We start from the raw sequence: 23,521 nt of genomic DNA, 5'->3' as shown, positions 1-23,521 counted from the left end.
CTCCTCTTTGTAGTATACATAAATGACTTGGAAGAGAGCGTAGGTGGTGTGATCAGCAAGTTTGCTGATGACACCAAGATGGCAGGGTTGGCGGGTACTGAACTGGATTGTCAGGTGATACAACAGGATATAGATAGGTTGGTGCATTGGGCAGATAGGTGGCAGATGGAATTTAATCCTGACAAATGCGACGTGATGCATTTTGGAAGGAATAATGCAGAGAGGAGCTACGTGATAAAAGGTAGACAGATTAGGAGTATAGACATACAGAGGGACCTGGGAGTGCAGGTTCACAAATCCATGAAGGTTGCGTCACAAGTGGAGAAGGTTGTTAGGAAGGCTTATGGAATGTTAGCCTTTATAGGAAGGGGTATAGAGTATAAAAGCTGCCGTCTAATGCTTCAGTTGTATAGAACGTTGGTTAGACCGCATTTGGAGTACTGCATCCAGTTCTGGTCACCTTACTACCGGAAGGACGTGGAGTTCTGGAAAGGGTGCAGAGGAGGTTTACCAGGCTGTTGCCTGGCATGGAGGGGCTGGGTTACAAGGAAAGGTTGGAGAAACTGGGACTTTTCTCCTTGGAAAGACGGAGATTGAGGGGGGACATGATAGAGGTATATAAGATACTGAAGGGAATAGATAGAGTTAATAGTGAGAGACTGCTCCCTAGACTGGGTACAAATACGAGAGGTCATGATTTAAGGGTGAGGGGAGAGAGGTATAATTTGGAAGTGAGAGGAAGGTTCTTTACGCAGAGAGTTGTGGGGGTATGGAACGCGCTACCGAGTAGGGTGGTGGAGGCAGGAACGTTGGACTCGTTTAAGGTTCAGTTAGATAGACACATGAGTGAAACGAGGATGGAGTGTTATGGAAGGGGCTATTAAATAAGGTTAGAACCTCGGGAGACACCGGAAAAGCAGACTTGTAAGATTAACGTTTTTGTCTTTTTATTCCACAGGTGGAGGTCCACCTCGTGTCAAACGAGGGGCATGCACACGGTGGGTCGTGCTTGGGCTGCTCTTGGAAGTTCCGGGAGTGGCCTAGTACTTCGTGTCGGTGTGTGTGCTTGATCCTGGACTGGTAGACGGGCGCCGCAACAGCTCGGTGACTAGCACTGCTAGCTGTGCAGATACATGGACTTGGGCCTGTGTCTGTGGGAGTTTGCGCATTCTCCCTGTGGTTGTGTGGGTTTCCTCCGGGCACTCCGGTTTCCTCCCACACCCCAAAGATGTGCTCTTAGGCTGATTGGTTTACCAAATTGACACTATTCTCCCCTGAATCTGGCTAAGTTAGGGGTTCCATTCGTAGACACGCAGGGTAGAATAGGTGTAGGGTGATGCGGCGGCGCGGGCTCGTTGGGCCGAAGGGCCTGTTTCCCGTGCTGGGTTGTTCTTTGTTCTTTGTTCAACTAACAGGAGTTTTTTTTGTGAATAGAATTGAAATGTAACCATCTGCCATGGTGGGATTCAAACCCAGGCCCCCAGAACATTACCATGGACCTCTAGATTACTAATCCGGTGACAATACCACCACACCATCACCTGTCCTAGGAGCTAATAGGAATACATATATGATTAGAGTTGCTACACTTCTGGTTTGAGCCTCTATTTTCCTCTGATTAGCTCGTCTGGAGATTTATAAAGTGTAAGGCAGGCAGGTTTGCGGGGAGCGTGGGAGTGTAGCATTTTCCTTGATGTAGAAATTGTCTCCAGATGTGGGTTAAGAAGGAATTCCCCTGCCACCGCGACCCTGCCTCATTCTTCAGATTTGATTCAATTAATTGAGGAAGTGATGAAGTGCTACTGGGAGGCACTGACTGTTGCACCTGCAACTGGTACTGAATATGTTAAAAAACTGGTGATAGTCACCCGATGAAGGAGCAGCGCTCCGAAAGCTAGTGGCTTTTGCTTCCAAATAAACCTGTCAGACTTCAACCTGATGTTGTGAGACTTCTTATTGTGTTTACCCCAGTCCAATGCTGGCAACTCTACATCATGGTATTTAATGTGCCAGTCCAACATTTTGAGGTCCTTCTCAATGAACTCCAGCAAACCTCGAACTTGTATTTAGAAGGGTTGGGAGAGGGAGAGATGACCAGTAATTTTATCTCCCAGTTATCCCATCTGCATCCCAATGCCACAGATTTCATAATATGGAGTTGCCTGCATTGGACTGGGCTGGGAACAGTAAGTAGCCTCACAACACCAGGTTAAAGTCCAACAGGTTTATTTGGTAGCATGGGCTTTCAGAGCATTGCCCCTTCATCAGGTGAGACTCACCTAATGAAGGGGCAATGCTCCGAATGCTCGTGCTATCAAATAAATCTGTTGGACTTCAACCTGGTGTTGTCAGATTTCATATGACGTCAATTCTTGACACCACCTCTTCTACTGACTATATGAAGCAGGAATGACAAGAAGTTGGATGGAATCCTTACCTACTTATCATTTAAGTACAGTGGTTGAACAAAGAATGTATGGCTGATTTAAAATGATACTGTTGGCAGGGAGGGGAAGAAATAAAAATGTGATTAGTTGGAGGGTGATTGCCTTGCCTGTTGTTCCTCAAATCTCTGTGCCCACACACTTCCTCCCACCCCCACCTTTTTTTTGACTAAGAACTGAGAAGAAAATCTCCCACATTTTGGTGTCTGAAATAGGAATAAGCTTTACTTCCACATTCTCTAATACAATGCAGACCTATCATTAAGATTTTCAATGATTTTTTATCAAATGAAACATCAGAACTCCACTATATCACAATCAACCCTACTCATGTTCCACAATATGTTTGGATTTTGTCTCATCAAATATTGACAGCCTAACTGATATCAAGGGGGATTACAATCAATTACAGAACATAATAGGCAAATGAAGTTCAACAGAGACAAATGTGTATTTGTACATTTCAGCAAGAAGAATAGGGAGGCTACTTAGAAGGTGCAAGTCTAAGTGGGTATGGATGAACAAAGGATTCTTAGAGAACAGATATAAAAATCACGAAAGGTTGTGCCACAAATTAGCCTGACCATGAAAAGAAAAGTAAGCACTAAGCTTTATTTCTAGACAGAAAGAATTGAAAAGAAGCTAAGTTATGCCACACTTGTTTAAAACCTTGGTTAGAACACGCATCATATTGCATGCAGTTCTGATCACCATATTAGAGAAATGTTGTAGAGGCACTGGAGAGGGTGCAGAGAGCAACAATGGTTAGCACTGCTGTCTCACAACGCTAGGGACCTGGACTCAATCCTGGCTTGGGTCACTGTTTGGAGTCTGCACTTCCTCCCTGTGTCTGCATGGGTTTCCTCGGGGTGCTCTGGCTTCCTCCCATAGTCCGAAAGACATGGTGGTTATGTGCATTGGCCATGCTAAGTTCTCCTTCAGTGTACCTGAACAGATGCCAGAGTGTGGCAACTAGGAGATTTTCACAGTAACTTCATTGCAGTGTCAATGTAAGCCTACTTGTGAGACTTACAAAATACTGCAGACGCCAGAATCAGAAACAAAAACAGAAAATACTGGAAAAACTCAGCAGGCCTGACCGCATCTGTGGAGAGAGAATAGAGCCAATGTTTTGAGTCTGGATGACCCTTTGTCAGGGCACAGATTCATCACTGCTGGTCCCGAGCCTGGATAAGTGGGGAGATATCGTGAATCCTGGGAGCTACCATTGACCAGAAACTTAACTGGACTAACCAGATAAATACTATGGCCACAAGAATCGGTCAGAAGCTAGAAATCATGTGGCATGTAATTCACCTCCTGAATCTCCAAAGCGTAACCGCAATTTACAAGGCACAAGTGTGATGGAATGCTCTCCATTTGCCTGGATTTGCCACTCCAAAAACACCCAAGATGCTTGATGTCATCCAGGACAAAGCAGCCCACATAACTAGCACCTCATCCACAAACACTCCTTCCACCACTAACGCACAGTGTGTACCACCTACAAGATGCACTGCAGGAATTCACCAAGGCACCTTCCAAACCCTGGACCACTAGCATCTGGAGGGATAAAGGCAACAGATACATGGGAATAGCAGCGCCTAGAAGTTCCCCTCTAAGCCACTCACTATCCTGACTTGTCAATATATTGCCATTACTTCACTATCAAAATCTCGGAACTCCTTCACTAACAGCACTTTTGTATATCTACATCACATGGACTGCAGTGACTCAAGAAGGCAGCTCACCGCTACCTTTCAAGGGCAATTTGGGATGTGTAATAATTGCTGGTCTAGCCAGTGAAGCCCACATCCCTCGGTTAAAAAAAAGGAATGCTTCCAGACATAAAGTCACACATCAAATCCAAAACGATGATAGATGTAAATGGCACTGGAGAAGAGTGATCAGCATTGTGGGAACCCCATGCAACACATGGAAAACTGTAAGAGAGAAAGAGATACCAGAAATGTGTGGTGAGGAAAAGAATTGATAGTTGGTTCGTTTTTATCTTCAAAAATGTAGGCTAAGTGGGAAACCTAGTGGGGGCTTTTAAAATTATGAAATTTTAAAATTCTGATAGAGTTGATACAGAGAGAATGTTTCTTCTTGTGGACGAGACCATAACTAGAGGTCATCAATATACGATAATCACCAAGAAATCCAGTAGGGAATTCAGAAGTAACTTCCTTACTTGACGAGTGGTGAAAATGTGGCACTTACTACCACAGGGAGTAGTCGAATAGAATAGTATAGATGCATTTACTCGGAAACCAGACAAGCATTTGAGGGAGAAGGGAATTGAGCACTACAATGACAGATTTAGTTGAGGAAAGATATGCAGAGGCTCGAGTACCATGTACTGTTTGGGCAGAATGGCCTGATTCTGTGCAATATATCCAACGTATTCCTATGCATGATACTTCGAAATGGTCCATATGCTGTTGTGCAAAACATTAAAAAATTAAAATAAACGCAGAACATAGATTTTAAGGAGTTAGTGTGTGTTTTTCGAACCTGAATAGTCAATTATAAAAGAAATTTAATAATTCTTCCAAAAAACAGCACAATTACATTTGTCCTAAATATTAAGGACAGAAATAACTCTTTATATCAAACTTCCTTTTTAGAATTTTGTCCTTGATTCTGATAATAAAAGCATCGTTAGTGAGTATAGATAATCCCACAAAACTTCACAAAAACCTTTATAACAGCTGCTTAAGATGGTGTTTTCATTTTATAATGAGTTTTAAGTCTATTATTACAAAAATTCACTTATTTCAGATCCACCTGGATGTATCCATTTCCAATCTTGACTTACGTGATGACATTCTTGCTGTGAAATTGGAAAGTTTTGGGATTAAGCCCCTCTTTTCTGCTCAGTATAACCTCACAGCTCTTTTTTTGAACCCTCATTAGTGCCTCTATATCCTGTTTATAATATGGTAACCAGAACCATTCAAAGTTCTCCACATGTGGCCTTACTAAGATTTGATACAATTTTAACATCACTTCTCTACTTTTCAGTTCTATCCCTCAATAAACTCTAGTGCTTGGTTTGATTGTCTTATTGTCTTATTAAGCAGGCCATTACTTTTAATGATTTTTTTCAGAAAAGAAATCGATGCAGCCAAAGTTTTTCATCAATAGAACAAAAGCAAGAACTCCAAATTTCAAACAATCACAACAATTTATACTACAGAAGAAACAGGGCTGATTGGTTGGCAAATTGACTTTGATTGGCCAAGACTTTGCCAGGGAGAAAGCAATGGGGAAACACATTAGGCAGGCAGACATTTTATTGCAATGCTAAGAAAGTATTCCACTGACTTTTAGGTGAGGCATTAAACTGAAGGCCTTGACCAGCAGAGCAAGTGGACACAAAATGTCTTGCAGAACCATTCACTAAAGAGCAGACAGGTTCTCGGTATTCCAACCAACATTTAATTCTCAACCAGCACGACTATAAGACAATAAAACATAGGAGTAGAATTAAGCCACTTGGCCCATTGAGTCTGCTCTGCCATTCAATCGTGGCTGATATTTTTCTCCTGTCTTTTCCCCATAACCCCTGATCCCCTCATTCGTCAAGAATGTATCTATCTCTGCCTTAAATACAGTCAATGATCTGGCCTCCACAGCCTTCTGCGGTAAACAGTTCCACAGATTCACCACTCTCTGGCTGAAGAAGTTCCTCCTCATCTCTGTTTTAAAGGATTGCCCCTTCAGCCTGAGGTTGTGCCCTCTGGTTCTAGTTTTTCCTACTAATGGAAACATCCTTTCCACATCCAGTCTACCCAAGCCTCGCAGTATCCTATAAGTTTCAATAAGATCCTCTCCCTCATCCTTCTAACCTGCAACAAGGATAGAGCCAGAGTCCTCAACTATTCCTCATTCTTGTGAACCACCTCTCAACCCTTTCCAAGGCCAGCACATCCTTCCTTAGATACATGGCCCAAAACTGCTCACAATACTCCAAATGGGGTCTGACCAGATCCTTATACAGCCTCAGAAGAGCATCCCTATATTATAGCCCTCTCAACATGACTGCTAACATTGCATTTGCCTTCCTAACTGCCAACTGAATCTACACGTTAACCTTAAGAGAATCTTGAACAAAGACTCCTAAGTCCCTTGTGTTTCTGATTTCCTAAGCATTTCCACTTTTAGAAAATAGTCTATGCCTCCATTCCTCCTTCCAAAATGAATAACCTCACGCTTTTCCACACTGTATTCCATCTACCACTTCTTTGCCCATTTGCCTAGCCTGTTCAAGTCCTTCTGCAGCCCCCCTACTTCCTCAATACTACCTGTCCCTCCACATATCTTTGTATCATCTGCAAATTTAACAACTGTGCCTTCAGTTCCTTCTTCCAGATCATTAATGTATATTGTGAAGAGTTGTGGTCCCAGCACCAACCGCTGAGGCATACCACTAGTCACTGGCTACCATCCTGAAAAATACCTTTTTATCCCCCACTCTGTGCCTTCAGCCAATCCTCTATCTATGTCAGGATCTTACCCTTAATACCATAGGCTCTTAACTTATTTAACAGTCTCCTGTGGCACCTTGTCAAAGGCCTTCTAGAAATTTAAATAAATTAGGCTCACTGGTTCTGCTTTACCTAACCTCCTTGTTACCTCCTGAAAGAGCTCTATCAGATTTGTCAGACATGACCTCCCCTTGATGAAGCCATGCTAACTCAGTCCTATTTTGTAATGCACTTCCAAGTACTAAAAGACTAAAAGAAAAGATGACCTCATTGCAATCTGTACATTTGTTGTCATCTGACTAAATTACAACAGTGACTACAATTCAAAAACATTTAATTTGCTATGAGACATTTTGACATATCCTGGAGGTACCAAAATAAATGCAATCTCCTTATTTAGCTAAAGCATACAGGGTTCTGAAATTAGAGAGTCAGAATCACAGTTGGAAACAGGACCTATAAAAGGAAGGCAGTATTGTAAGTGGAATCCAGTGTATTGGCCATGTGAGACAGACCATTCTAGTGAAGAATAGAAATAAAATCACAACAAGTGACCAATAGATTTTTGTAAAGAAATATTTATAACTATGACCCCGCCTGATAAATTTTTTTCTCATTGATAAATACAGTTCAGAGACAGAAGCACCACAGCATATTATGTAATGCAGGGAAACTATCAAAAAGGTCAAATAGTAGTTCCCTTTTCCAGTTTTTGATCAAAATGTCAATCTTCTTTCTGCTCTAGTCATTTCTTCGATCTCCTCTGCAGTCACGTGATTCCCTCTTAACCTGAAAAGAAAGCAATATTTTATATGTAACTCAAATTTTCTTCAGAATTATTTTGGTTTGCACCAGATTCCCAGTTTTGCTGTAAATAGAATGTGACACATTGCAGAGGCTGATAGCTTCTTTAATACCCTTCCCCCTCCACAAAATTGCAGTTCCTTCTCTTGAAAATCATGCTTCCCTATGACTCCAGAGATTTCTGCACCCTATGGCATCTCTGCAAGTGGGTATTATTTATACTTCAACTCTGGACACAGTCTTGAAAATCTGTTTGAGCTCTGGAGACATTAGAGATAAGGGCAATCATATCTTTGAACAGGAAGATAAAACATAGAATCCTACAGTGCAGGAGGCAGCCATTCGGCTCTTGAAGTCTGCACCGACCACAATCCCACCCAGGGCCTATCCCTATAATTTACCCTAACTAGAACCCCCAACACTACGGGGCAATTTAGCATGGCCAATCCACCTAACCTGCACACCTTTGGACTGTGGGAGGAAAGAGGATCACCGGATAAAACCCATGCAGACACAGGGAGAATATGCAGACTCTACACAAGCCAGGAATCAAACCTGGGTCCCTGGCGCTGTGCGGCAGCAGTGCTAATCACTGTGCCACGAGTCAAAGTTTTCCAGTGATAATGACTTCCAGATTAATGCCCAATAATAGGCTAATGGGTGGGGTGCTAAACCCTCAACTGCATGAAACATGATCATAACCCACGTGCAAACATAATTACAGTCGTAATATGTCTTAAGAGATAGCAACATGACAGCACAAGAAAGGAACTGTGTCATGTAATCCCGTCTTAGTTTCACTGTTTACTTGAGTAGTACACCTACACCACACACTCTTGTGATGTCTTCAAGCTTTATAACTATTTTTAACTATTTTCATGTGCCCAGTCTAAATAAATAAACCCATAACATGTTTACCCAATCCCTTATGAGTTATTATTATAATAACTTGACATAAGAACATAAAAACCTAAGAACTAAGAGCAGGAGTAGACCATCTGGCCCCTTGAGCCTGCTCCGCCATTCAATAAGATCATGGCTGATCTTTTTGTGGACTTCGCTCCTATTACCCGCCCACTCACCATAACTCTTAATTCCTTTACTGTTCAAAAATTTATCTATCCTTGACTTAAAATCATTTAATGAGGTAGCCTCAGCTGCTTCACTGGGCAGGGAATTCCACAGTTTCACAATCCTTTATGTGAAGAAGTTTCTCCTCAACTCAGTCCTAAATCTGCTTCCCCTTATTTTGAGGCTATGCCCCCTAGTTCTAGTTTCACCCGCCAGTGGGAACAACTTCCCTGCTTCTATCTTATCTATTCCCTTCATAATCTTATGTGTTTCTGTAAGATCTCCCCTCATTTCTCTGAATTCCAATGAGTAAAGCCGCAGTCTACTCAGTGTCTCCTCATAAACCAACCCTCTCAACTCTGAAATCAACATAGCAAATCTCCTCTGCACCCCCTCCAGTGCCAGTATATCCTTTCTCAAGTAAAGAGACCAAAACTGTACACAGTACTCCAGGTGCGGCCTCAGCAACACCTCATACAGCTGCAACATAATCTCATTGTTTTTAAACTCCATCCCTCTAGCAATGAAGGGCAAAATTCCATTTGCCTTCTGAATTACCTGCTGCACCTGCAAACCAACTCCTTGAGATTCCTGCACAAGGACACCAGAAAGCTCTGCATAGCTGCATGCTGCAATTTTTTACCATTTAAATAATAGTCCATTTTGCTGTTATTCCTACCAAAATGGATGACCTCACGTTTACCAACATTGTACTCCATCTGCTAGACCCTCAATGCTTTGGTTAGACTGAAGTCGCAGTGTTAGAGAATATTGAAAAAGCCGATATAGCAGCAAGATAATGTTGGCCAATATAAAATGCTGGTAAGCATATGGATCCTTCATGGTGAGATTGTGGTGCCTAGCCTATCAGTTCAGTGAATGCACTGCACATTGAAAGGACCAGCACCAGGTTAGTTTAGCCAAGCAAGGCAAGTGACCAGAGTGTGAGTACCATTTTTATGGAGCTGGGTTTCATGGCATCCAATTGTTCTGTCGTGAAGAAGCAATATACTTCATTGATATATTTAATTCAGACTCCCACAGTGCAATTGACTCCCCATTTTAAAATTAACTGCATTTGTGCAGGTTTCCCAGGAGTTGGGGAACTTGATAATTAAAGGGAGGTTGGAACTGCTCATTCCACAAGGAAGTACTGTTTTTAGACACACCTTGTGAGCCCAGAGAAGCAGTAAGTGCTTCTTCACCAACCCTCACACCCCCCTCGGTTTCTCAAAGGAACGTTCAGCCTCCCTGTTGACCACTAACTAATGACTCTTGCTGACTACAGGAATGGCTGTGTCATCCAAACACATTTGTTATTGTATCATCTTTTACAGAGGTTTGGTGGACAGAATAGCCTCTTTCTGTGCTATCCTATTCTATATGATTCTAAAATGGTGGAACCGGCTCAAAAGGATGCATGCTACAACTACTGTTCCTAAAGGTTGAATAGAATGGTTCTTCGATTAATATAACTGGAAAGACCACAATGTATTTGGTTTTTAACTCATTACTTACCATACAGATGTAATAGTAGCATTGTACTTCAAAGATTTGATAATAAAGTCCATTCCTTTTCTACTGATTCTATTATTAGCCAGCCTGCAGGCAGAAAGAAATAGAAAACCGTGTGTGATCATCCTGTTCACAAATAAATGAAGGTACTAATGCAATTTGGATGACCTCTAATTCACACACACTAACTATATGAGACCAATCTCCAATGCCAGCCTAAAATCTTATTCATACAGTGAATGGAATATTGTGGTTCAGGTTGAACAATTGGGTTATGTAATAAAAATAATAAAGTTACCCACTTTATCCTAGAAACAACACCACACTAAAGGACTGTGCAACCTTATGTTTGAGAGAATGCAGTATACAGAGAAGCAAATTAAGTCAGCAGATTTAGTGACCAATTCAGATCTTAATCTCATCAGTGCCTTAATGTTCTAATATCAAAATAATAGCAGTCCTTTCATAAGCATTTGTTCATAAATGCACGTCTTCGCAGATACCAACTTCAGCCTCACCTCAGTTATTTGTGCATTTGGTTGACTAGAGAGGAAGATGCTAAGTCTGTTCTCAGATATACCTCAAAGTCAAAAAACTCTGTCGCAAGAAGTGTCTTGCTAGTTGGGTGACATCTGACGGTTGGCAACTACAGAGCTCTTCTCACACAGTCTATAATTAACGTTATATATTTCTGTAGCTGAACGAGTGAGGGTAGGAGAGTAGTATGAATGGACGTTCACTCAGTCAGACTCAACACAATTTAAATTAGGAGCTGGATACCCAGGAAATGCTAATGCAATGTGCGCATCTCTTTTGTTCACTATAACTCATTTTGATGACCCAGAATTCTTGCTGCATTTTGATCTCCATATGATGAATTTATTCAGTTAGAAAAAGTACAAAGTCATGGAAGAATATAGTAAGCAATGCTCACATATTAAGTTATTAGTATTGAGGAGTCACCACAAATTCATAGAAGTTATAACATTCTTAAACCTGAAACTGGATGGATCTTCTTCCATCACAGTTATCTAATTTCATAAATGTATTTAGTCAGTATTCTCTCTGCGTGCTAAAGACAGGTTAATTAATCTCTCAATCATTTTTCATCTTGTCCAATAAAGCTCAATTTTTTAAGCAAGTCATGTTTCTCTGGTCTCTCACTGTTGCATCAATGCCCTTTTAATGGTTCAGTGGGCATTTTCGTCAATTATGTTGGCTTATGCAAAATATAAGGAATTGATCCAGCGTACCAAGAAGGATGATCTTTCATTTTCATCAAATCTAGTTGGCATATGGTTAAAAAGATTGATTTGCACTAGCCTATCTGAATGCCAACAGTAAAACAACCCTTGTGATTTGCAAAAGAAATCCCAATCAAGAATCCAGCTTGGAATCTCTCTTTCGTTTGCTTGAACCTTGCTGATCTCCCAGTGCAAAGTGGTATCCTCAATTGAATGTTGCAGAGTGGCACATTGAAGGCAATGTGCTGAAACACTCTAAAGTTTGGAACAGCCACTGCAGAAGCGCACTGGGGAAAGATTGCTGTCTACGGTCTTTCAGCCATGGTACATTGAGGGGTTGGAAAATATGTAGAAGCCTTAGTCCCTATGCATAATATTGAATGTACTTGATGATTATCAAGCGTTTTGAATTTGCATTGAGGCACCTCAGAGGAACATGCTCAACAAAGGAAAGTTGAATTCTATTGCCCTTTCTGTTTTTTGCCCTCAGACCGAATGCCTGATATGGAATGTATGTTGTAAATATCAAGAAAATTTTAATTCTATAGAGGTATCTAAGAGTGGAAAATACTGTATGGAGATGAGCCGTATTCAATGACGTTTCCTGTCATTTTCAGTTTGGAATGTTTTGTAATATACTTTTACTAATTTTATGAATAAAATACATTTTGGAAAGAAAATTAACTTGGAATCCCTGGTAGTTCTGAATCAGGAGACGCAACAATGGAAAGGAAAGAGAAAGACTGATTCAAATATAAAAGTACACACTGGACCCAATGAGGAAAGGGAAAATGGCATCATGTACACTTGGAGTGAGCAGAAATATCCTGTATCATAATATGGGGAGAATGCTCCAGTCTCGTCCATGGCAGGACCTGTTGCAACAGAAAATGTGGCTTTGAAGCCAAAACTCAAATTCACTTTCAGCAGCATTGGAAAAGACTAACCGCAAACAAGGCCTTTCTAATTGATGAAATTAATCAAACAATGTCCAAGAAATGGGAAGGAATTCATGATTTGACTTTTCTTAATATATCCAAAAATAAATTTGTAATAGTTTTCAAGCGTGGTTCATAATTTCAATTTCCTGACAAACTGCAGGACAATGGGAACTTAGCAGGGCTATGGACAGAGACCAGGAGAATAGAATTCATTGGATAAGGGACAACAACGACATTATTGCATGAAAGGTTCATAGGTGAAGTCCAAGGGGCAAAATTAGAATTGGAGCCACAGTTTTGACACATCACTACATACTTGAGAACCTTCAAGCTTGAATTGCTTTGGAGTCCTTCTGCAAAGTGAAGCATATCTTCATCAACTAAACTATTCTCCTGAAGACTGAAACAAAAAAAAGAAAGATACATTAGGACTTAATTTTTCAGATAACAGTTTATTTTAAACATACTAGTTCGCATTAAAGACCATTTGATGGTTTGGGCAAGATAATCACTTGCCAGCTTTGAAGATAAAATAGAATCAAGAATCAGCTGAACTACTTACTGACTCATAGGTGGTTTTAAATATTCTGTGACATACTCACTGGGAAAAATAGATTCTGAGAGTTGCTTGATCAGCATCTCACAGAACAGCTTTAAAGCATGTTTACTTGGCATCATGCTTGCTTTTAATTTCTCTAGAAATTCAATGGCTTTTTGGCTTTTGATGATGCCTACTTTGCTTTGCCTCTGCAACCCTGTACCATTCCCACTCCCAATTCTGATGTTGCTGGTCCTCTGCTGACTCTGTTCCCAATGCCACCTCTTGCCACCTTTGCCATTTTCAATCATCTCACTTGATTCCCAAGGCTCGCTTATATTTTTCCCTCTGCTCCTCCAACTTCAGATTTTCTGCATCCTAAGGTTATATTGCCCCTGCTGAGACCTGCCAATATCTTCTAGTCATAGCTGTAGCCTGGTTCTCACTCACTTATGTCATTCCAAGCGCTCACACATTATATTGTATATATAATCACACTCCTAAGATGTCCATTCTGTTGTCCAGTCAGTTGAAGAATACATGTCAGCTCATGCCATCTCTGACCCTTCATTTTGGCATCCATCTGATACAACATACAATATTACTATCATTCCTTACCACTTACTCAAGCCATATCAATACCTCGAAATCGGCTTCCTTTCCACAAAGTTTGCATGCTATCTAAAATCTTAGAATCTGGCACATTTACACATTTCCTTTTCATTTTCAAATGCAATTTATTGTTTTTATTGCTAAATAGTCGTACATTCTTTAGTTACTCTTCTAAATTTTTGCCTTGACTAGTTTGGTGCTGTTCTAAGCAATTGAAAATAACAACTTTATAATAATATGATTGTAGTAAAAGTATTTCACAGGAGCATTAGCAAACATGAAACCACACAAGAAAGTATTAGGGCAGATGAAAAAAAGCTTGATCAATAGAATAGATTTTAAAGAGTCTCAGAGAGGCGTATGGAGGGAAATCTACAGCTTAAAGGTCTGAAATGATTTCCAGAGCTTAAGGCAGCCAAAGGTTTCCCTGCCAACTGTAGAGCAATCAAAAAGATGCTCGAGAGACCAACAGAGGAGGAGCTTAGACATCTTGGAAGGGTGTCAGGCTGCAGAAGATTATAAAGACATGGAGTGGAAAGTCCACAGAGGGATTTGATTTTTGATTTGATTTGATTTATTATTATCACATGTAGTAGCATACAGTAAAAAGTATTATTTATTGCGTGCTATACAGACAAAGCATACCATTCATAGAGAAGGAAATGAGAGAGTGCAGAATGTAGTGTTACATTCTGTAGCTAGGGTGTAGAGAAAGATCAACTTAATTGAAGGTAGGTCTATTCAAAAGTCTGGTGGCAACAGGGAAGAAACTGTTATTGAATTAGTTGGTACATGACCTCAGACTTTTGTATCTTTTCCCAACAGAAGAAGGTGGAAAAAAGAATGTCCGGGGTGTGTGGGGTTCTTGATTATGCTGGCTGCTTTGCTGAGGCAGCGGGAAGTGTAGACAGAGTCAATGGATGGAAGGCTTTTTTTTTTGGAAACAAGGATGAGAATTTTGAAATTGAGGTTATGCTAATTGCAAACCACTGTGGATCAGCAAACATAGTGGAGATGGCTAACCAGGACTTGAGAGTTTTGGATTACCTCTAATATTCAGAGGATAGAATGTGAGAAGAATAGTCAAGCCCAGAGGTAACAAATATGGATGAGCATTTCAACAACAGGGGAACTGAGGAGGTTTGACACAACATTGTTACAGAGGTGAAAATAGACACTTTTAGTGATGGCATGAATACGTGGTGGGAAGCTCATCTCAGCCTCAAATCTGACACCATGGTCCCAAAATATCTGGTTCACTCTCAGAGAACCCAGGGAGAGGGATGGAGTCAGTGACTAGGGAATGAAATGTGCAGTGGAGTTTAATAATAAATATCCACTTATTTTGATTGAGTCCACTTTTTCAGTATGGTCAAGGACCCATTGTCGTCAAAATCACTATGAAATTTATTTAGGTATTGCTGACACAGGCATGATGGGCCAAATGGCCTCCTTCTGAGCTGTATGATTCAGTGGGTTAAATTTTAATGTGGAACAGGGCATGGGGATGGGGAAGGATAAAACTGGGAAATTGATCATGTCGGGAAGTCTACATGAAAGCTTATACAAAAGGCTTTCTTCATAGACTTGTGTTGAGGGGTTAATTTACAAACTTTAGAAGTGACATATTTCATGTTCTGGAGGTTTATACATATAATCTGCATATTAGCCTCTGCATATTGGAGATATGGTCTAGCAGATGAACACAGTAAGAAGTCTGACAACACCAGTTTAAGTCCAACCAATTTATTTGATAGTAAACTCACAAGCTTTCGGGGTTTGCCCCTTGGTCAGGTGAAAGGAGAGTTCTGGCCTCAGACAGAGCATGTAACAGACAGTTTGCAGATCACTATTAGCTTGTGAGTTTACTATCAAATAAATTGGTTGGACTTAAACCTGGTGTTGTCAGACTTCTTACTGTGTTTATCCCAGTCCAACACCGGCATCTCCACATCATGACTAGCAGATGAACACAGGTGTTGTTATGTTGTATTTTTTTAAGAAAGGTGACAGTGGAAAATCAAGGACAGATTGGCTGCATGGGTTTCCTCGGGGTGCTCTGGTTTCCTCCCACAGTTCAGAGGTGTACAGATTAGGTGCATTGGCCTTGTTTAAATTCTCCCTCAGTGTACCCAAATAGGTGCTGAGGTGTGGCAACTAGGGGATTTTCACAGTAACTTCATTACAGTGTGAATGTAAGCCTACTTGTGACTAATAAATAAACTTTACTTTAGTTAGCCTAATATCTGTTATCCAGAAATTGCTGGAGTTGATAATGAAGGAAATTGGCCAGAATTTTACCACCCCGCCCACCATGGGGAATCGGAGTGGGTGAGGGGCAGACAATGGGTAGGTCTGTTGACCTTGGGTAGGATTTTACAGTTTCAAGATGAGCATAACATACCATCCAAAGTGACTGAGGCTGCATTTTACAAAGGGTAAAATGCCTGCATTCCTGGAAGGAAAGTCAAACACATCGGAAAGAAGCCCTCTCGCAGGCATAACACAATGGGAATGGGCTAACTTAGTGAAACTAGGCAGTCTGAGTAGTCAGCTGTTCTGGCAGTCCCAACAGTGCTTGAGCTCAGTGGGTGGTGCTGGGACTCTAAGAAATAGCATGAAGGAGACCAATGGCTGCCTCAGAGAGGTAAGTCTTGGGCTTTCAGGGTGGGGAGGAATGTAAGAATCCAGGGATAGGGTCTGGGCTTTGGAGGGCAGGAAGTGTAGAAGGAAAAGTGGGATGGAACATCTTGAGCAGAAAGATACCTCCGACTGGGCATGCCCCCCTCCTCCCTTGAATGAGGTGGTCCCCTCCCTCTTTTTTCTGTCTTTTTCCATTTAGGCCAAAAAAAAACAGACCCCCCACTACCCTACTCACACCAAACATGCGTAGTGTATTATCCTGAGCTAGCTGAGAAGCGTAATTAATTATTTAAATATACTAAGTGGGCTGCTGCTGATTTCGGCACCTGGAATGGAGGGAAGAAGACACTTTCAAGTGAAAGTAATGGAATGTATTAAACAGATTATTGGATGGCATTTTTTGAAGGTGATGGTGAGGGAGAGGTATGGCATTGCGTAGTGATGTGAGTGTGTGTCAATGGTGGATGGTTGGATAGAATGTGAGGAAGTGCATAGACAGAGAGGGATGGTCATAACTTGAAGGTATGTTGCTTTCAGGAGTGAGATGCTGGACTAGGCTCGAGAAACCAGATTCAAAGCTTCAGGTGATGCACACATCAGAATGTAGGCAAGAGTGCTAGTTTTCCTGCCCTGCCTAGGTCAGAAGCTGCTTTTGGCATTGATTCCATGAGTGTGGCACAACCCACCTGCTATCATCAACTATCATTCTTTGTTTCCTCTGCAGATTTCTTCCTTCTGTCAGTAGGAAACATATTTCTCCTGTGGAGCCTTACAGCCTCAGCAGCATATCCAGCGAGGGGTCATTAAATTTTTAAGTTTACTTATTAGTGTCATAAGACTTACATTAACACTGCAATGAAGTTACTGTGAAACTCCCTAAGTCACCACACTCTGACACCTGTTCAGGTACACTGATGGAGAATTTAGCGTAGCCGCTGTGCCTAACCAGCACGTCTTTTGGACTGTGGGAGGAAACCAGAGCACCCAGAGGAAACCCAAGTTGACATGGGGAGAATGTGCAGACCCAGTACAGACAGTGACCCAAGCCAGGAATGGAACCTGGATCCCTGGCACTGTGAGGCAGCAATGCTAACCACTGTGCCACCATTAAAACAAGGCACAGCCTTTGAATGTTTGGACTCCAATCTGCCATCCCCTTCATTTGCGTTCTCAACTCCAAAATCCATTGAATTGCATACCTGAAATGTTCCTTCAAATACGAGTGTTAAAAATGCCTCAAGTAAGCTGTGACATTAATTGGGCAGGAAACCCCAAAAATGATGTGGTAATGCAGTGGCTTGGTTGAAAAGATGCATTGCTTTTGGCTCTGGGTTTCCCACTAACTATAGTGACTGCTCTCTCCATCCCCATTCTCACTCCCTACTCTAGCCTTTTGATTCTCTGAACTGCAGTGGGATTTCTCAATTACCATTTGCTCATCATGCCCCTCCATAAACAACCTTCATGACTGCAAATAAATTGGAAATTACACCTGATGTTTTTATTCTAAATGGGGCTGGGTAACATTAATATGATTACGCAGCTCCTTAAGTCACAGTGCATTTTTTTTCATTTATTCATTCATGGGATGTGAACATCTCCGGCAAGGTCAGCATTTGTTGTCTGTTCTTAATTGCCCTGGAGAAGGTGGTGGTGATCTGCCTTTATGAATTTGTAGTTTGTGTGGTAAAGGTTCTCCCACAGTGCTTTTATGTAGGCAGTTCCAGGGTCATGACCCAACGATGCTGAAGAAACAGCTTTACATCTTCAAGTGTTACAGTAATCATACTGAAATGTTTTGGGGATTATGTAGACTATTGCTCTCAGCATCTTAATTAGAGTTCTTTACAGAAGCTTTGAGTCTATTTTAGCAGCTAAGTATAGAATGTGTCAGATACACGAAGATTAATGAGCCATAAATCAGTGGGAATGGGGAGTTTGCATATTCAGATCCTGAACACCTAAATATCAGTTACCTACTAGTCAACAACTTAGTTTGCCACCTAGTTGCCAAGACATCTCAGTATCAAGTGGCAGCTATTAAAACTGTAAACAACACTTGTCTTTTAAACAATTTGAAATGCTCAGTTCTTAACAAAAGCAACCCATTAGCATTTGATTTTCAAAGCATTTTAAACATTTATTACAACTGCAATCTCTCAGTGCAGTCCTATCATGGAACCTACATTCCCACAGTGCAGAATTTAGTTGGGATTGCCGTAGGCATTGGCCTTGATATGTTGCAGAATTCCACAGGCACTGCTTATATTACTGTAGACTGCAGCACTAACTTCAGGGCCCCAAGAGATGGAAGCCCTCTTCCACATCACGTGTTCATCTTCTGACAAAATTGTGCATTCGACCAGGTAATGATCAACTAACAAGGTAAAAAGTATGTATTTTTTAAATGGTTTGCAGATTCATAAATATTAGTAACCAGAATAAAAAATAAATAAATTCAACTCACAGTCTGGTTCATGATTTGACCACAGCCCAAAACAAGCTGGCTCCAAATACTTCAGTATTTAGTCACTTTGCCGTGCTAATATCTTGAAAACACTTACCAAAGCTCCTCAAGGACGGTGTTCTTTTTCAGCATTAAAGCCAATGCTCTGGCACCATGACTGCCAACATTGTTACCTACAAGGCTAATGGTCAGAAAAAGAGTCCTTTGAAATACATACCTAAAAACAACAGGTTTTAGAAATGAAGTTTGAAACAACACATGTTGTTAGAGACATTATTGCGCTGACATAGCCTTACCTTAGCCATAACATGCTTGTGTTATTCTCCAGAGCTGTTGCTAAAGCACAAGCACCAGCATCTCCAATCTTGTTTCCCCAAAGTCTGGATAAATAGTGAAGTAAACATTTTAAGAATCCCGGTATTACAGAAATGTAGTACACCGTGTAAAATGACGTCATGGCTACAGTATAAGATAGTTTTAGGTTATACAATAATGAAATGAGGTCATTTTAATTTAGCATACTAGGTGGGAGACTGGCTGGGCTGTTTGTTTTACAGCCTTTCAGATCTTACTTTCCATTGACTTCAAAAAGTTACCTCCAAAACCACACAAGTGATATGTTTGAGTTCCTGTAACAAAAACAGAAAAATGCTGGAAAATCTCAGCAGGTCTAACAGCATCTGTGGAGAGAGAATAGAGCCAAAGTTTTGAGTTTAGATGACCCTTCGTCAGAGCTCATGGAAGGGTTGACAAAGCTCTGACAAAGGGTCATCTAGACTCGAAACATTGGCTCTACTCTGTCTCCACAGATGCTATCAGATCTGCTGAGATTTGCTAGTAGTTTTCTATTTTTGTTTCAGATTCCAGCATCCACAGTATTTTGTGTTTATGTTTGAGTTTCTGATATTATAACACTTCATACATTCTTTACTTGTTACCACGAAGGCACAGTTTCTACAGCAGAATGACCGACAATCCACCAAACCCAACAGACAAATAAAATTACAAAGAGATTGTAAACATTTATTATTGGTCTTTTCCAATCCTAGATAAATGAGGTGTGTGTGATGTTAAGTATTAGCATGTGAACTGCAGAACAAGGAAGAAAGTAGTTAATGACCTACCCCAAGTACTGGATGGAGTTATTCTGTTTTAAACCTTCCGCCAGCACTTCTGCTCCATCACCTGTTAGGTGGTTGTTGCCGAGCCTGGGAACATTAAAGAATGAATACTAGGCATAAACAAGCACCATTTAAAGACATTTCACCCTGATCAACTATTGTAAAGATGGAGTTGTCGATAGTCACTGTGCTTTGAGGTTCCCCTAGACCCTTCCTAAATCAAAAAAAAACTACTGCTTTTGCTTTTACCATCTTAAATCTTAAGGAAGCCAAAATGCAGTTGATAACCGTAATAGTAACTCCGAACGCATCATTCCGTGAGACAAAAATCAAGAGATTTGGTACCAAAATCATTGCTGCTGTTTTATTCAAACATAAGCCAATATAGATTGAAAGTATTTATAAACCTTATTTATAGCTTATTGAATCTCTAACAAGTCAAAGCTCTTTACAAAAGCTCAAACTGCATTATAATTTACAAAAAACTTTCACTAAGTCCTCCACATACAGCAGGAAGATCCTAGGCTCACCCAAAATCACCTCCTATGGATGGACCAAGAATCCAAACTGATTTTTAATCTCCTGAACACAGATTCTGACATCAGTTCTGGTAAACCTACCACCATCATGACCTAAATCCAACAATGCTGCACAGACACCAGCTTGTATTTATATCCTGCCTTTAACATAGTAAAACCTACTCCTTAGAAGAATTATGAGGCAAAATTTGATACAGAAACAGATACTAAAACAGACAACCAAAAGTTTGGTCAGAGGGGTAGAATTAAAAGGAGTGTCTTAAAGAAGGAAAGAAAGAAGAGTTGGCAGAAGGGTTTAAAGAGTGAGTTTCAGTGTTTAGGAAAAGCATGGCCATGAATTGTGAAGAAATTAAAATCAGGGATGTGCAAGAAGCCAGAAGAGGTCTGTGGAGCTAGAGGAGATTATAGAGATAAGGGGCTGTGTTTTACGTGCCCCACCAGATATATGTGGCTTGAGGGGACAGCCCCATAATATGGCAGCACCAAATCATCATACAAATCTGTCTTATGATACTAATATTTTGTTTCTCCACCAACCGCACCACCTTGCACACTGTTGCATGTCGATTAAAAATTGCAGTGCTAATGTAAGCCTAATTTGTGCCTAATAAAAAAAAAACTTTAACATTTAACTTTAAATCAGCAGCCCACACACAACGTTCCCCTCTACCGCGGCTACGTTCGCGGCCGGGTGCCCCTGGAGAGGGTGCCCATTGGGCACCACAGGGGCTGAGGTGTGTTATAGACCCCGACAATCACATTTTGATTTGACGTGTCTTAAGTTTCCTTTGTACTTTTGTTTCTGTTTGGGTGGTACCCCCTTCTTTTGGGGAGCTGCCCCTTTTTCTTTGTCCTAACGTAATCTGAGTTTGTTTGCTTGGTTCGACCCAAAAGACCGACCCAAAAGACCCCCCCGACACACAACATTCAAATAAGTAATCAGTGGTCAATTAGCTCATTATATTCATGTTTCAGAGAGATGGACTGGATCTCTAAACAGGCAAAAGAAGACACAACTGGCTTTATTAGACTTAGAATCCAATCAAAAAGGTGTGCCTATTTTCATAAAAGGATGAAGAGATTTTGCGAGCTCAGGCCAGGTTTAGCTTTAACATTCTGGGTGGCATGGTGGCACAATGGTTAGCATTGCTGCCTCAGAGTGCTGGGGACCTTGGTTTTATTTTCGGCTTGGGTCACTATCTATGTGGAATTTGCACGTTCACCCTGTGTCTGCGTGGGTTTCCTCTGTGTGCTCTGGTTTCCTTCCACATTCCAAAGATGTGCAGGTTAGGTTAATTGGCCATGCTAAATTGCCACTTAGTGTCAGGGGGACTAGCAGGGTTAAAATGTGGAGCTACTGGGATAGGGGCTGAGTGGGATTGTGATTGGTGCAGATTCGATGGGCCGAATGGTCTCCATCTGCACTGTCGGGATTCTATGACTCTTCCATGATTCAGGATGCTTTTTAAAGGCATTCACTTACTCCACATAGGCTGAGGTGAGATGCTGGATTTCAGCAGATACTTTTTCATTTTCTCCTGTCCTTCTTTAAGCCTTAATGTTTTTAAATGTTTTTAATCGACATGCAACAGTGAGCAAGGTAGCGCAGTTGGTGGAGAAACAAAATCTTTGTATCAGAAGACAGAGCTGTATGGCGAGTAATTCCTTTGAACAATGCTTTACTATATAATAACTTACTTAGTTACAGCATCAGAAACCAGCCTTCTATGTCATAGCCGAGATCTTGATATTTCAAAGCCCTCCGCTGAAATCACAAGCCAAGCACAATTTTACTTTATCTTGCGGTATGTTTGCCTGTATGAGGTAAATCAATCCACTGGGAACAATGTTTCTATATGTAAACCTTTAGGGTCCTTCCCAAGGACCTTAAAAGGAAGATATGCCAACTTATAGTTGGAAACAATTTTGTTGAGGTTTTGTAGGGTATGTATAATGCACACATACCCTTAATGGGGGATAAAGATGACGAGTGGTGGATTCAGCTGCTCCAGCCTTATGGAATTGAAAGCAGAACTTGGTGCATGGGCTACAAATTCAAATCCATTTTGGGGCGATTCATCTAATTTAAAGCCAGATTGCAATTTCAGATCTTTAATTTCTAATTGCTTCCTTTAGTGAACCCTCCTGGCCACGTTGATCTTACCTTAATGCGAGAAAGTTGTCCTTACGTTTAAGAAGTTTTGCAAAATCCTGGGCGCATGCATCAGTTAAATTGTTATGAAACAATCTTCAAAAAAAACATAGGAATTAGAGCAGTTAATGCATTTGCCCTGAATCCACTTTACTATCCAGTCAGACTATTACACTTCACATATTTGGTACAGACATGAAAATTCATGTTGCATCTGAATTCAAAACCATCTGAAATAAGGAGGAAGCAGATATGCAACCACTTAGGGGTGTGAGGTGCTGTTGGGGAGGTGGGACAAGGGTTAAGCGGTGGATGATAATGGAAAAGGAAATGAGGCATGTCTTGCCTAACCCTTGATATAGATTATGCACTATCTCTCCAAATTTCAGACTTGCCTGGTCCACATACCCAGCTTTTTACAAATGGCTGTGCTAAAATTAAGGCCACAAATATAAATAAACACGTCTATATGCACAACTCTCCATCATCTTCTGTTCTATTTTCTTACATCTATATCCTTACAATTTTTTTTATTTGTATGAGTAATTTTTCAACAGTTGCAGATATCAGTACCATGTCAAGGGAAACAGCCAGTATAATTGTTCTTACGCAATCTTTTGTAAATTACAGCTGTCAAGGGCTCGGTCAACCAGTTTGGAGACTCCTTGGTCAGAAATGTTATTTCCCCGGAGGCTGCAAGATGTAAGCATAAAATTGTTGACACAACATAATCAACAGAAATAAAAACTGAAAGAATCAATATAACTCCATTTTAAAACATTTATTCCATTGCATTTTTTTATTGGAAATGTTTGAAGTTTATATATTAATCACAAGTATGCTTACATTAATACCGTAATGAAGATACTGTGAAAATCCCCCACTTGCCACACTCCAGCATCTACGGGTACACTGAGGGAGAATTTAGCATGGCCAA

At 40.8% G+C, this 23,521-nt stretch overlaps 1 protein-coding gene across 3 annotated transcripts in view; it reads right to left on the bottom strand.

Moving 5' to 3' along the window:
- Positions 1–7,270: 7,270 nt before the first annotated feature.
- Positions 7,271–23,521, bottom strand: part of nod2 (nucleotide-binding oligomerization domain containing 2) — a 51,355-nt gene continuing 35,104 nt past the window's right edge. For all 3 annotated transcript variants that reach the window (XM_080186977.1, XM_080186978.1, XM_080186980.1), the window contains 8 exons: positions 23,194–23,277; positions 22,597–22,680; positions 19,897–19,980; positions 19,069–19,152; positions 18,870–18,953; positions 12,829–12,912; positions 10,331–10,414; positions 7,271–7,726 (listed from right to left, as the gene is read on the bottom strand). In XM_080186977.1, coding sequence (XP_080043103.1) covers positions 7,654–7,726; positions 10,331–10,414; positions 12,829–12,912; positions 18,870–18,953; positions 19,069–19,152; positions 19,897–19,980; positions 22,597–22,680; positions 23,194–23,277 — 661 coding nt within the window. In that variant the 3' untranslated portion in view covers positions 7,271–7,653. The remainder of the gene's footprint in view (positions 7,727–10,330; positions 10,415–12,828; positions 12,913–18,869; positions 18,954–19,068; positions 19,153–19,896; positions 19,981–22,596; positions 22,681–23,193; positions 23,278–23,521) is intronic.

Source organism: Carcharhinus amblyrhynchos, chromosome 4 (assembly GCF_965287045.1).
Source record: "Carcharhinus amblyrhynchos chromosome 4, sCarAmb.v2.hapA, whole genome shotgun sequence".
Lineage (NCBI taxonomy): Eukaryota > Metazoa > Chordata > Chondrichthyes > Carcharhiniformes > Carcharhinidae > Carcharhinus > Carcharhinus amblyrhynchos.
Note: the sequence above shows the minus strand (reverse complement) of the source record. Positions and strands in the feature narration are given on the sequence as shown.